The sequence below is a fragment of the Cinclus cinclus genome, chromosome 6, assembly GCF_963662255.1.
Source record: "Cinclus cinclus chromosome 6, bCinCin1.1, whole genome shotgun sequence".
Lineage (NCBI taxonomy): Eukaryota > Metazoa > Chordata > Aves > Passeriformes > Cinclidae > Cinclus > Cinclus cinclus.
In genome coordinates this window covers 15,253,404-15,268,718 of record NC_085051.1, presented here as the reverse complement: position 1 = coordinate 15,268,718, position 15,315 = coordinate 15,253,404, and the positions used below count along the sequence as shown (strand labels likewise).

The window sequence follows — 15,315 nt, the reverse complement described above, 5'->3', positions numbered from 1 at the left end:
ACTACCCTTGGCAGTGTTATTTTAAAGGAATGAAAGTACTTAGCTTCAAGCTATCACCAATCCTTCCATAAAACATATCTATTGGAAATACTGCCTGAAGTGTTAAATACAAATTTAATTTTCATTTCCCCTAAAAAGTTAAGTGTTAAAGTGCTACCCTTCTTCTGAATTTAAAATAATTCTGAGCTAAATTTAAAAAATCACTATTGATGGGCTTTGTAGGCAATACTGAACATCTTCCACAGCACATGATTTTTAGATGAGTGTTCATTCCCATTCTTCCAACCACAAGCAAGTTTGCCAATTGCTTTGATGAATAAAAGGTTACACTTTTTTTGTTACACCAAAAATGTTCTATTTTCTAAGGAGGAACAGAAAGGTGCATGGTCACACCTTTAAATGTAGAAAAATACTTGAAAAACAGCACTGATGTGTTCACAAGAGATTTTTGGCACGAACAAAACGTTAATAGCTTTCACATGGACTTATTTCTCCTGCCTGCACCAGAAAATGTTCCAGTTATTCCAGAGCCCATCAGAACTTTCATCAGGTACCTCCCAGGTATTTCCAGAAAAATTCTGCATTGCAGCAGAACTGCTGGGTGACTAAAGCAAAATAGCCTTTGAAAGCCACATAAAAACTGCGGCTGAAAATGAGATCAGAAGAAGAGATTGAAATGTGGATAAAACTCCAGCTGCCTCCAGGCTGGTTTCTGGTGTACCACAAAGAAGTTTAATGAGTATAATTACATTTTAGAAACTACTTAGCATACAAATACTTGTAATGAGTCTTTAGACTGTAGCATGTGCTGCCTGTAGTTCACATGTGGTTTTAGGAAACAGACTCATCATTCAGAAGACAATTCTTTTTCTGGTTGCTATATAATTTGTCTGTCATTAAATCAAACAAACCTGTAAAAACCCCAACTCTTGTAAAAGACAAATCCTGTTTCCTGAGCCAATTAATTACATCCGATTCAAAAGCTAAAAGCAAAAAGAATGCAATTCAGCTAAATATCAGTCATGTCAACACTTTAACCTAAGCTCTCAATAGGTAGACAGTAATTTTGTTTAGTGTATTTTGTCCCTCACTTACATTTATGTTTTGACTAGTCCCTCCAACAGGAAAACCAATTGCATCATCACTTTCTATGGCACCAAAAATCTGGTCAAGGAAAAAGAAAAGATTATATACATCAATTCACAGGAATGTGGAAACTAAGCAAAATCACATATACGAGGCTTTCGAATACTTCTCATTTAATCCAGAATTCACAACTCTATCAAGACGATATTCTGATTTCTAACTGATATACCATACAAAGCATAGGCTTTCAGATTTAGCTTTAAAGCTGTCAGATTTGTCATTTTGACTACATATTTTTTAATACTACCTAATTTTTCTTGAACATATTAGGGGATCTCCACTATTCAACTAAACATTGGCTGAAAACATAATAACATGGAGGACTCGGAATTGTTCCTGCTGCAGCACATGCTGCAGTTTAGAGTTGTTTTGGCTGGGGGATGTGTGGAAGATCTCTAGTTTCCTGCAAGATTTGAAGAACGACTGTACAGATCCCCCCGTACTTGAAAATACAAGTTATAACTGCACAGTGCAATAGCAACACTACACCTTACTGTCACATACCTTCAGCATTTGAGTGAGATAGGAGCTGATGTTTCCTAAAAGAAGTCTGTTTGGCATCTGTCTGGAAGATTTCTTTGCAGCAATATAGGAGTTACTCTGGCTGACTAACGAGCGCATTTCTTCTAAGACAGAGCGGGTGTCAATATTGTCACACAGTGCTTCGTGAATTGCTGCTTTCTTCTCATAAAAACTGAGAAGAAAAAGATTCTTTTTAACTACTCATGCAAAAAACCCTGCAAGGTATTCTGAAGAGTCTCTGTTAGAAGAGTAAGGGGAGCTAAAAGTAAGATAATTTTTTGCTGGTCATAGTTTATATTCGAAAGAAAAACAGATGAGCAAAAAAAAAAGGCATTATCATGATGTTGCTGTTTTATTGCTATGGACAAAGGCAGGCAGGATAATCGAATTGGCAACAACTATCCAAACAAATTACATCAAACAATTTTTCAGCAACTGGCCTTTCATTGCAAGTTGTTTTTTAAGCAGTATAAATTGCTTATTTAGTAAGCAATTGGGCTTACTTTTTATTTTTTTACAGTATTGCTCTCCTATCCCTGTGTACCAGCCAAGTTCTCTGTTTAGTATCTTTCCAGGAAGGAGCACCAATTTGGAAATTAACACAAAGTGAATTGTTATGAAGATATTACAAGTAGATAAAAAGAATAAATTAATGCAAACCTTTGTCATAGTAGTAACATGTTAGTAGGAATAATAAATAATACAATATATTAAGTTCAATTTAATCACACAAAGGTTTTATGGTTTCAAACAGTGTACTTTTTCCAAGAAAAAAAAAGAAGTGGTAGAAAAAAGGAGACAAAACCAAATATCCATTAAGCATATCTTCTATTCCTCCCACTTCTTTATCCCTTCCTTTTGACCTCTCTATTACTTACTATCTCCCACCTTTTTAAACAAGGGGTTATCTCCACCAACCTCAAGTTGAAGATAAAGTTCTCAGAGCATATCACTATACAGAAACATCTGCACTTAATCCTTCAATAGTAACATTAGTGACCACAACAGTGAAATGAACTAGGAAACAATTTTAGCACTGCAATGTAAGATGCTTCTATTTTAAATGTCAGCCAAAACAATTAATTTAGGAAGCTCTTTGCATTACAAGTAATAATGGTAGTTTTGTACTAAAAGTCAGCTGACTGCAAAATTGATACCACTGTCTCAACAACATATTTTCAAACACTAGCACTCTGATCTTTCGTGAGTTTAGTCAGGTCATTTAACTTCTGTTTGTCTCAGATAGCATATGATACTCTGAAATATGTAAAATACTGTTTTTCCAGTTGTAGCCACTCTGAGTTATTGGTCATTTCTTAGAGAGAAGACAAGATTTCACACAGCAAAGAAAAGGACAGCTATCTAACAAAAAAAGTTCTCTCTCCCTTCAAAACATGGCAATGAAGCATGCCAATGTACTCAACCTAAACAAAAGGGAAACTAACAATTTCATCTATACCTCATAAAGCTGTCTCAAGATTAAAATGATGGCTTGTGTAGAATTGGGATGTTAAGTGGGAATGCTACAGACATAAATATCACTATACACATTGTAAGTGATATTGTAAGGAAGAAAAAATTAAACATGAAGCAACACAGTTCAGAGACAACTAGGAATACTCCACTCACTTTCTGTTCAGCTCTGCTTCTTGATCCTCCCATTTCTGAAACTGGCTTGTCACATCAGTGGGAGCTCGAAGAATATCCTTCACATTCAAAAAGAACTCCTGCAAAAGAAGAATATAGCTAAGAAGTCAGTTTCAATTAACCATATTAATTGAACTTAATATAACCGCTACTTATTATGAAAGGACATTATTTCTTAATGAGACTCCTAAACTTTATGGGTTCAACATTGTTTCAGCCAGGATCTAACAATGCTTCTCAAGACAATAAAACCCAATAAAATAATTTTGCGTAACTGTCAATCACAGTTGGACTACGATTCATTTTTATCTCTTGCTCTGTTACTACATGATACCCTACGATATTCTAACACCAAGCTGCTCACACAAAAACATTTTAAAAATGTTTAGGCAACAGTTCTTATGACAGATTTAAAGGGTGTTGCTAGCAATGGAAGTTGAAGAATAAAATGGCTCTATAGCAAGGATCTGTTTTAAATGAGTATCCAGCTCAGTAAAAAGACATTTTAACCTAATCCATGGCCCAAACCAAACATTTTACAGAAAAAGCAGAACAGCTTCAGCTGGAGAGACCAAGAACAACAATCTCAAAACGCTGTACAGTGTCCTTGTGGGAAATGTGAGTTTAAATTATGGCTCCAAACTAACCAGGGACAGGAACTGTGCCTAACTTCTCACATGTCTGCAAGGCACAGAGGCAAAGACCCAATGTTTGGGGCAAGGAGATAAAGTGGGAACAATATTTCTTCTTGCCCTTTGGCTACATTTTTGTAGAGTCTGACCTAGTAGAAATGTTAGAGAGTGTCTACTGGACTGAGTTCTATAAGCAACTGAGAAACTGTGAGATCTTGTTTAAGTGCCAAACTGCTCAGAGATGTCAAAACTTGGAAAGAGCACCCAGCTGCAGAGAAACATAGCAGTCTGTGGTATTTATAGGACTTGAGAGTTCAGCTGGTAGCTAAATAAGCACTGTGCCATCCCACCTGATGAATTCAGAAAGCAAACCCAGTCGGCCTGGGTATCCTTGGAGATCTATTCCTTGAAATATAACGTGGCAACACAAAGATTAGAGAGCTGGAGAAGAAACTGAAAACTTACATTCATAAACTTCTCATATTGAATAGCTGACTCCATAGTATTATTCGAATAATCCAGTGTATCCTTCCAAGAGTGCATGAGGAAAGCCAGCCGTAACTGTCGTGCTAGTAGGAGGTTTAAAATAAACAAGGAAAGTTTTTATAAGCAAAAACATTTTCAATGGACTTCAATATTGCAGTGGCTAAGAACATAATCTTTAAAATACGTACTATCACTACATCTACCAAAAAAAAAGCAAAAAGCAAAACCACTGTCATCCATACTAATAAATACCAACAAGGATCAGAAGAACAAGGAAGCTGCTGCTAAAGTTAAAGAAGAAAGACACCTGAAGTTACCCCAAATAAAAACATGATCACAGTCACCACTCAAAGTACACCAAAAGCATTCCCATTCCAAAATATTTTTTACCCGTGTGTTTCTTCAGTGCATCTTTTATGGTAATGAAATTCTTCAAAGACTTGGACATTTTACAGCCAGCAATTGTTAAGTGACCAGTATGCAGAAAATACCGAACCCAGTGATCATTTTCAAAGTATGCCTGTAGGAAAAAACAAAACCCAAAGACCCAACACTGTTTAAATACATATCCTGAAATAGGAGAACTTAGAGAATAAAATCCTGAGAACCAAAGCTCGTGTTTACAGAAAACACACATCAAGTTTAAAAAACTGAATTATGGATTTGTGTAAGTCACAGTCAAAGCAAAGCATGTTGCTTTATCACTGCAGAAAGGTCAGTTTGTTCACCTCAGACTGTGCCAGTTCATTGTCATGGTGAGGAAATCTGAGATCAAAGCCTCCTCCATGAATGTCCATTGATTCTCCTAGAACTGATCCACCCATGGCAGAACATTCAATGTGCCAACCTGGACGACCCTGTTAACAAAAAGGCATTACTTGGTTACTAGTAACTATCTTCCTGTCTCTGTCTCATTCCCTCATGCTGTTAGAGAAAAAAAGATTCTCAGTCTCAGCTTCACAAAAGGAAACTATTGCATTTAAAGATCCAACCTGGCAATACATCTGTAATGTTCTGATTATCTTGTTTACTGTTCTTTTAAAAGCTACATTAATACTTTTGATCATAAGGGGGGGAAAAAAAAGGAAACAGAATTTACTGCACATAAAGCTTGTCAATTAACAGAGGACAAAAGACAAGCAACAGCCATGCTGAGCCTGCATGCACACTTCTCCTTAAAATGCATCAAACAGACTGATAAACATTCTAGATTATTAAATAAACAGTAACCACAGAATCTTTATGACTGAATACATAATCTCCACAATTTATACAGTGTTAATATGAGGTGAGGCAAAAAAACTTGTGTAACTATGCTATTTAAAAAAGTGAAGGAAATACAAATCCTGATTAAAATGTCCTTCCTTACCTTTCCCCATGGAGAGTCCCATGAGGGCTCTCCTGGCTTGGAGGACTTCCATAAGGCAAAATCATTTGGAGAATGCTTCTCACTTAAGCGATCAGCTGAGATGCTCAGGTCACCTTTCAAAAGAGAAAATGTAAATGTATACATTTTATACCAGGATTACTGATTTTTTGGCCTTCCTGTATCTCAGATAAAGAGAATCTTAAAAAAAAAATAAAATTAAAAAAGTCCCAAACATAAACCTCCAAATCACTGAACCCTCAAAAGTCCTCATTATTAACCTTGATAATCCTTCGGGGTTTTGGTTAATGTTTGATTGACAAGTATCTGACAAGTATCAGCTGCACTGCTTTCTAAGTTTTGACATGAAATTCATCTACATTCTCTTATCAGGGACATATTTCTTCCCCTAATCTCAGCTGCTGCACAGAATGGTTGGTATTTGTTCAATAGCTACATTTACTCTTCTGTTACCTATTGCTCTCTAAGTGTCCTGATTTCACCTGGTATGAGTATTATATTAAAACCTTTTAATATTCTTTTTATAGACTTTCTGCATGATTTGCTAAAACTGTACAACTTTAGGAGCATATAACTAATGAGTCCTATTTACTGAGCATTTTAAGTTAATTCTCTGCTATAGCTATATTCAAAAAGATCTATGTTTGGATTTGGTTCAACACAATGAAGTTAAAATAAGAGGTCTCAGTATGAAAGATGAACCCAAAAATTTGTCATGAAATAACCCCAGCCTGATGTGAAGAACTTGTGCCTGGCACGTGGAAGACCCATCTGCTTCTACTCTGAGCCAGATAAACAGGCAAATAACTGGGCTATGGCCAAACGACTGAGTTATTCACAATTCTGACCAAAAACCACCTCACAAACAAACAAAAAGCAACCCCAAACCATCCTAAGATTAATAACATTTCTTGGTAATTTCCAATTAAAAACTTTCAGGAAGGTCAAGCTACAAAACTGCAAAGAAATTGTTAAAGGAAGTGCAGCAGGTAAATCATCATGCTCTGACTGTGACTGATCCAAACATCAGTAAAATCAATTGAACAACACATTATCAGCTTTTTCAGCAATTTGAGCAAATCTTTACCTTCACCTTCTTGAAGAGCTTTTTGATCACCTACAGCTTCAGGCACCAACTTAGCATAGGAGTGTTTTTCACTGGCATCAAACTTCATGGTATCAAAGTATACGGATCCATTGGACACATACCTGAAAAGTTGAAGCTCATTATTTAGCTAACTTTCTACTACAAGTTAACTGAATTTTATGCCCAAAATCACTGTTAGAAGCTTTCTACTAACTCCTCTCTCATTGTGGTACTAGTCAGTATTATAAATATGACTTAGATGAGCCTAAGTTTTAAGGCCTTACCATGTGAAGACTTTGGACAATTGTTGGAAGTTATAATAAAATTAATTGAAAACAGTAGCTATTGTTAAGTTTTTGGGAGGTATCAGAAAACAGTCACAAGAACTACCATTTTTTAAAAATTTGTTATTTGCAACTGATTTTTGTCACGTATCAAGTTTTGACGATTTTTGTTGAAGACCAGGAATCAAACACAGTTCAAGTGAATGGGACTTCGACTTTATTTAATGAACAAGTATTTATCCTATAGTACATCATAAGAAGCACATCAGGTGAAAAATAACAGCTCTTTCGCAAAGAAACCTGAAATTTCTTTATTTGACGAAGAACTGCTTCTGGCAAAGACTACTGTTGCAGATGAAAACAGAGAAAATAGCTCATAGCTAAATCCTGAAAACATTCATTCTGGTATCCAGTAGTAAACTTACCCATAACCATTATCCACAATCTTCTTCACAAAATCCACAATTTCTGGCACATATTCACTAACCCGTGTTAAAACATCTGGAGGTAAAACCTAGAGTTAAAAAGTAGAATTATATATATATGTGAAATATGCATAAATGGAATAAACATATATGTTATGTACTGGTTACAATTTTGCTCAAAAGAAAGTTGTAATAAAATCTAGTACTCCTCTTTCAGGCTTTTTGCTCTGAAACAATGTGCTGTGGCCACTTTTTCCTCAATCTTTACAGGGATGCCAGCTCTTCTGACAGAAGAGGCAGCAAGTCCCTCTGATTTGCAAGTAAATAGATCAACTTTCACTGACCTGAACAACTGTCTGTGACACAGAATTTCATCGGTAACAGACAAATCTCTTCTTGATGGTTACCATCACATAATTTCTTAATGGCTGAAGACTCCTAAGGAGTCAGTCTAAATGCTGAGGTTAGCAGGGATCTCTTGTGCAGCCAACAGATTCCAGCTCAAACTTTCGGACCAGTTTATGATAATTTGCTCATGTTACACCAAGGGGATGGCATGGAGAGCACACACCAAACCTGATCACCAATTAAGTGATATGTAACAACCACCACAGATTGAAGATTGTTGGGATGGAAACACAGCAGGTGCTAATTAAACACCTACCCATTAATATCAAAGGAATTACTTTATCAATAAGGTTGAAATATGAGATTCTTGAAAGCTAATAAGGAGCTAAATTGTCTTCTGGGTACTATAAGGCATGGCACATACATTTTTAAAAGTGAAAACAGTTCATTTACTTACATTGAGTGCTTCCATATCTTTGTGAAATTCCCCTTCCCAGAATTTGGGGAGCTTTGAGAATATGGAATTGTCAGTCACCTGACTGCCAAATTTTGTGTCCAACCAGTCAGACAGCAAATCTTTGGCTTCTTCCAACAGTGTCTAGAAAACAATAATGGTAAGAGCAACTGATCTAAGACTTGCCCTGTTTAAATTGTGCAGAAATATCTCATTCTGAACAGAGGTTTGCTTAAGGAATAAGACATTTGCAATGAGATACTTAATTGTGAATACAGAGTAATTCAGGTTTCTACTGAATTTTTATCATATCGTCCTTCATAGATATAGATGAAACAACCAGAGTAAGGAAGATAAACTGTTAAGTGGCATCTGTTTTGATCCTGATCACTTAAGTAGGCATCTGGAACTTAGGCAGTAAATACCAGATGGGACAGCTGTATTAAATTTTCTGTTCCCCCACTGCTACTGGATAATCTAACAGAAGCCTTACTGTGCACACTGCTAAAAAGTGTCTGAAAGACTAATTTGGACATCAACAAGGATACCTTTTAGTCTTATATTAAAGGATTTCTATTTCTGACACTAGGATATAATGCAAAAGGCATGATTGCTTAGATTTTAGGTTCCTTTAAAATTCCATTAGGTCAGTATACACTTTTATAAAAATACTTGATATTAGAATAGCTGGGCCTTTAAAAAAACCCCCGTAATTTAGAGACAGGGTCTTCTCAAGAAGGGAGCACATAGCCATGTGTACCCCATAGTATTTATCACAAATAATCTGAAAGGAAGAGAAGATGAAAATCGAAATAATTTACTAAAAGAAAATAACTACTAAAAATAGTTATACTGACTGACTTAATTACTGGACAGAACCAAAGCCCAATAATAATTGTCACTAAATGTAATTGTTTTGAATAAAAATAATCCTGAACACAACTGTGTGGGAGGTATTTTCCCCTATGATCAGAGACAGAAACACTTGTGTGGAAAACTGCTACCTGTATTGGAATGTCAGAAATGCATGTTCAGTAACCTATAAAGAAAATAATTCATCAAGACAAAAAAGTCAAAGAGAAAGTCCAAGTACATGCAAGAGCAAAATCCTCACTGGAAAGGTTAAAAAAGAAAAAAGGTGATAAAAAAGTGATAAATTAGAAGAATCTAATTTCCTGTATTAAATGCAAAATACTAAAAAGTTCTCAGTCCCACAATTCCTCTTTTTATGAATTAAAAGTTCCATAATGTCTCAGGGAATTACTATGAGCTACAAATTATTTTTAAACCTCCTAACAATTATAAGACAAATATAAAATATAAAAAGGAGCTCAAACTTACCTCGTAACATCTGTTGATCTCTTCAGCAGGGAGCTTTGCTAGGACAGCTTCTTGTAGAGGGTCAAAAGCAGACTTCACTGCATTTTGAATTCTTTCCAACATTTGCTTTTTATCTGGGTCTGTTGTTTCATTTAGTTTAACTGAAAAGGGCTACAATTAAAAAATTTAAAAAAAATCAGAAAGCCTGCTGCAGTACAGTAGCACTATGCTCCATACATGGAGAATTATCCTAGCCACATAGTACCTTGCTGGTGATGAATAAGACATTATGCCACAGAAAAAGCTTTGACATCAACTACTGAAACATGAAATATGCTCCTCACTAGAAATAAAGGTGCAATCACAAGATCTTAGTTCACATCCATATTAATTTTTTTCAGAAAGACTTCACAAATCACTACATCATCATTATAATTACTGCTGTTTTCATTTTCTATGCAGCTAATCACTTTAACTGCACAGTTGATTACGAATTTGAAAAGGACAAGCTTTAATGTGAAATGGGCAGAGATTAAACACATTGTTTTAGGGAATATGTCAGGCAAAGACAGTTGGCCAAAACTTCCAGGCCTCCTATTTCCAGGCCTGTATATTCAGTCCATTAGAATGATAATCTCTTTGTGATCTGTAGCTCTAAAAATTACCAGACAATCACCTTCTCTCACCTTCAGTCCTGAATACACAATTCATTAAATCCTGAAAACTTTCAAGCCTTTTCTTTCCAAGGTCATCAATGGTACAAAAGGGAAATCTCCCAAGCTTTAAAAGATTATGGACAAACCACTGTTTAAAAACTCTTGTAAAGGATTCTTTTAAAAGTTCAAATTCTAACACACAAACATCCAAATGCTGTTTGAGCAATACACGCACTCACAAATAAGTGCCAAGATCACAGAAATCAGGAATGCCTTTTAAAGTATTTGTCAATTCTAAAACAATGTAAAAATCAAAGTGATGTGCAGTTCAAATAACATTTCTAATATGTGCAGTACCAGAACTTAAAGAAGGAGAGATTAGCACGCGAGCAGAGATTAGCACACCCACCTCTGAGGCAGTTCTAACATCTTCAAGTAGCTGATCTGGTGTTGATTTGTTCTCTCTATATCGTTCAAAAAGATAATTCTGTCTTGCTCTCTTGATGATCTACAAATCAGAAACATGAAAATATTTCTGTAAAGTGACACATACAAAGTGCAGATAAAATCTATTATGTACAAAAGGCATTTCCCTATAAATTTAGCAAGCTACAAGAATTGTGTGCAGTAATACAAATCAAACGCACCATACACAGTTAATGAACTACCTCAACAGGGTCAATTAATTACCTCAACAGAGAAAATAAAATAAATCATCTCTTTAAAATACTTCATTTTCATTATTTGTGACAACATTCATTCTTATACAACAGTATGGGGTTTGCTACCATAGGAGCGCTTACGAAACTGAGAAAATCAACGCCCTTGTGCACAAAATGTACGTCTCGGTTAATAAGTGTAAGATTTATCTTGGCTTATCAAGTGGCAATTACATGAGACTCTCTGACTTCCATTCTAAAAGTTCAGCATTTTAGACTGCAATTTCAAAACATCCCTTACCTTATCATCAATATCTGTAATATTCATACAATAGAAAACATCATATTTAAAATAATCCCTCAAGATTCTTCTCAGGATATCAAATGAGATGTAGGACCTAAAACCAAAAAGATACAGGGGTGTTTTTAGTAAACACTGTGCCTATTCTGTGCACAAACCATTTTAATCTCAATCAGTAACAGCAGTTTTACTTTGCCCCATCTATTAGTAATTTTTAAAATCCCACTATGATAAAATAATGTGCTTTTAATCTTAAATTGCAAGTATTGAGCCAAAAGAGACCATTTTCTAGTAATACACTCATCTAAATAATACCTTCTGATAATATTTTGCTTCCACTAGGCACTGTTACCATTTATATCAAAGTAAGGAATGAAGTACCTGGCATGTCCCATGTGAGAAGCATCATAAACTGTTGGACCACAGCAATACCACAAGACCTTTTTTCCATTCTGAGGCTGAAATACTTCCTTAATTGAAAGGGAAGGTACAATGGTCAGAAGAAATTGAAGACATGACCTCAGGCCAGTAACATCCCATTCAGAGATCAGATAATTACAAAAAACAAATAGTTATTCCATTCCCAACTGTACCATGAGTAAAGATCACCACTAGCTTTATAATGTAAGAGAGATAATGGGGAGTGTCTCTTATGTTCTATGCATTCTCATCAATCAAGATATCAGGTTACAACAACCTGGACTAAACAGGGGACTATTCAAACTGTTAGCGGAAGTTTTCTTTTGCATTGAAAAAGGTTACAACCTATAATCACTTTACAGATACTTGAATGCTACATCCCATGTAAAATTAATATTCTTAATATTTCCTCTTTCCCAAACGAATTTCAAACAAGACCACAAGAAGTTTTACACTTTTTATATTACAACTATATAATTGGTGAGACACTTTTTACACAGAAAACACCTGAATAAAGAAACTGTGATTTTATTCTGCTTACACTGCCTACACTTAGGTGTATTACAGTTGAATGCCTGGCTATTTTGCATGACAACTTGAAATTGGGAACTGAATATTATGCAATATGCACAAAGAGACACAGACTTGTAGTGTGTATATATACTAGTGTATACAGTATTACAACTGCCCAGCAAATGCAATTGACTGGCACTGAGTTCCTGGCCCGTGCTTGTTTACATTTCACAAAATACAACCCAGAGACCTGACTAGTGACAGAGCAAACGCTTTAGAAACAATGATTTGATGACTGCTTTATTTGTGCTTCTAGGGAAATCTCCAGTTTCCTTTCATTTACTCACCTTACTTCGAGTCAGGCTGTTGTAGAGGCAGAGCCTGGAATGTTTTGTCCCTTCAGGAGGAGACCACGGGGGCTGCACACGTTTGCCTTTACCTAGGAGAAAAGGTAGTTTAGCGAAAACTGAAAAGACACTTTCCACAAATAGGTTTGCAATGTAACATTTTCTCCTTATCACATCATTATTTCAGAAGAAAAATATCCCCCACATCTAAAAGGAGAAAGCAGCTTCAATCCTAGTAATGCAGCTACTTCTGTTAGAGCCTCCTACAAAGGCACCAAAACCAAAGTAAATTGTTTCAATCTAGTTTATTTTCTACTCTCTAACTTGCCATTCCTATTAGTTTTTTTATCCAAGCAGCAGTGAGGAAGAGGGTACACATGCAAGAGCATGTGATTCAGGTAAAGTATTACCATTAAGTTTTGAAATTCAATGAATCATTAATGAAGTGTTACGGCAGTCCTGGCTATCTGCAACACCACTGATTTTACTGTGATGGCACATCACAGATTTCACACAGAATTTGCAAAATATCTCCAGAGTCCAGAGGTGGTCTCTAGAACCAATATTTACAGAGTATGTGCACTCAGGGTGAGAGGCAGAGCTGACAGAAAAGCTTAGAAAGAACCTCAGCTTTTTAGCATGCATTGTTGTTACGTACACAAGGCATTTCTGAACACACTCATTTACCACAAATATGCTCCAGTTCAGCAAGAGGCCTACATTTTGCCATAAAAGAGAGTAGATAAAACCCAGGGTAATATTAGTGACAATATCCTTGCATTTGTTTTCACCTAGATTTGAAAGAAGCAACATAGCTACATGGAGTTTTTTCAAAGAGAAGTATGGGCATGTAATTTGTCAGAGTTGCAGTTTGCTATGTACTGGGCTGCTTACAGCTGTAATGATGTTAAAGCAATTATCACATTAACTAGGAATGAAAGCAAACCAAGAAATTAAAAAATACAGCAAGTTTGCCAGCTTAATACACACAGCACTATCTTTAGGAATTCTGATGGTATGCATTTTAACTGCAATTAAAATATTCTACAAACTCTGTTTTGACAACAAAATTGCCTTTCTTATCCCATGTCTCAGGGTGCTTCTCATTAACTGTTTCCCTCAATATCTTCATATGCATATTTTGGCTGAAAACCTTCAAGTAACAAACACTCATGGCATAAAAAATGCAATCTCTTCATCTTGCTTTTTTGAGTAACTGCCTAAACAAGAAAAAAAATATGTTAAGTGTAGTGCTCTGCCTCATAATGGGACTTATTTCACTTCCATGCTATGAATCCATGGAAATACATTTCCATTCCAAACATTTCATAGCATGAGGTACTCCTGAAGAGAACACTTCAAGTTCAAGAGCAGTCTCTCCATAACACAGGTAGTACACCAAGGTATGGATTTGTTTACTCTGATTTACAAAGATTACTCTGGCATGCTTAATTGTGGCCAACACTTCCCTCAGGGAAAGAAGCCTGTGTGGGTTAGTCTAATAAAAGATAAACCTGTAAAGCTTTCTTCAGCTACAACCACATGAACATAAGGAAAAACCCAGATACTACAGCCCACATTTCTCATCTTGTGAGTTAGGCATTACATTTTATCCACTTTACAGATGCCAAAGGCAAACTAAAAGGCTGGTAAAATATTGGTTAATCTGGTTAAATACACCTCTGCCAGCCTACAGCCTTTCCCCTGGTTGAACTGAAGTTCATTTCCTCTAATCCACCATGGAGTTTTCCGGCACACCAAAAATACAACAATGAAATATTCAAGGTCTTAGAAGTATGGCAGATTTGTGTGTTATTTTCATGGTGAACACTGCAGAACACCATTCCAGGATTCCTGAAACACATGCACCAATCATGATGATACAACCCTAGAAAGAAAGATTTCATGGTCAGGAAAATGGAACCCTTTTCTCTTACTGCTCCACACAAGTCTGCAGACAATCTGCAGTTACTGGATAAATCTGCTATCAGAGCCAGGGGTGCAGCTGAGATGCCTTCTCTGCCGGATGGAAATAATAACCAGCACAAACACTTGCAGGCACACACAGCACACAGAGAATTTACTCACAGCAGTCTGATTTTAGCTGCTGGTCTGTTAGGAATTAAGAACACAAATGGTGAGAGGTTGTGAGAAGATGGCACTGGAGTAATAATAGTTAACAACCACCAGCAAGAATGACAGACATGCATTTATTTGTAGGCATTACAAGCACTATACAACAGCTCTGCGTTGTTATTTTTCATTATTTCATGACTCCTTGAGCAAGGATCTCACTATAAAGCAATTAAATTAGACTAGCTCATCGAGAAACAACTCAGGAGAGTGATGCAGCTCCCAAAAATGCCTGCCCATGCTTACACAATGGTCTAGATTAACCAGTTAATACTTCCTCAAATCATCAGCATGCCTAAATTACCAGGGTTGAAAAAGAATCCCAGACATTCTTTGTGAAGTTCAGTGTTAATAACAATCATAAGAGGAAGTATTCAGTTTATTTTATTGTGTATTTGTATATTGTACAACAACTATTTGGTTAACCTTGCAAGAAAAAAAGTAAACTGGGCAAATCTTGGTATTTCCAGGAAAAAGCCCAAACCCACACATTCTTCTACAAACCAGAAGATAGCCAGATTTTTAAAGAAAATATGCATAATCAAATT

General features: G+C 36.0%; 1 protein-coding gene across 2 annotated transcripts in view; it reads right to left on the bottom strand.

Moving 5' to 3' along the window:
* Window positions 1-15,315, bottom strand: part of CARS1 (cysteinyl-tRNA synthetase 1) — a 32,988-nt gene that overhangs the window by 12,288 nt on the left and 5,385 nt on the right. For both annotated transcript variants that reach the window (XM_062494774.1, XM_062494773.1), the window contains 15 exons: window positions 12,635-12,726; window positions 11,736-11,824; window positions 11,355-11,451; window positions 10,804-10,902; window positions 9,760-9,909; window positions 8,422-8,562; window positions 7,617-7,705; window positions 6,908-7,029; window positions 5,803-5,915; window positions 5,162-5,290; window positions 4,824-4,953; window positions 4,413-4,516; window positions 3,298-3,395; window positions 1,651-1,840; window positions 1,096-1,164 (listed from right to left, as the gene is read on the bottom strand). In XM_062494774.1, the coding sequence (XP_062350758.1) occupies window positions 1,096-1,164; window positions 1,651-1,840; window positions 3,298-3,395; window positions 4,413-4,516; window positions 4,824-4,953; window positions 5,162-5,290; window positions 5,803-5,915; window positions 6,908-7,029; window positions 7,617-7,705; window positions 8,422-8,562; window positions 9,760-9,909; window positions 10,804-10,902; window positions 11,355-11,451; window positions 11,736-11,824; window positions 12,635-12,726 (1,712 nt within the window). The remainder of the gene's footprint in view (window positions 1-1,095; window positions 1,165-1,650; window positions 1,841-3,297; window positions 3,396-4,412; window positions 4,517-4,823; window positions 4,954-5,161; window positions 5,291-5,802; window positions 5,916-6,907; window positions 7,030-7,616; window positions 7,706-8,421; window positions 8,563-9,759; window positions 9,910-10,803; window positions 10,903-11,354; window positions 11,452-11,735; window positions 11,825-12,634; window positions 12,727-15,315) is intronic.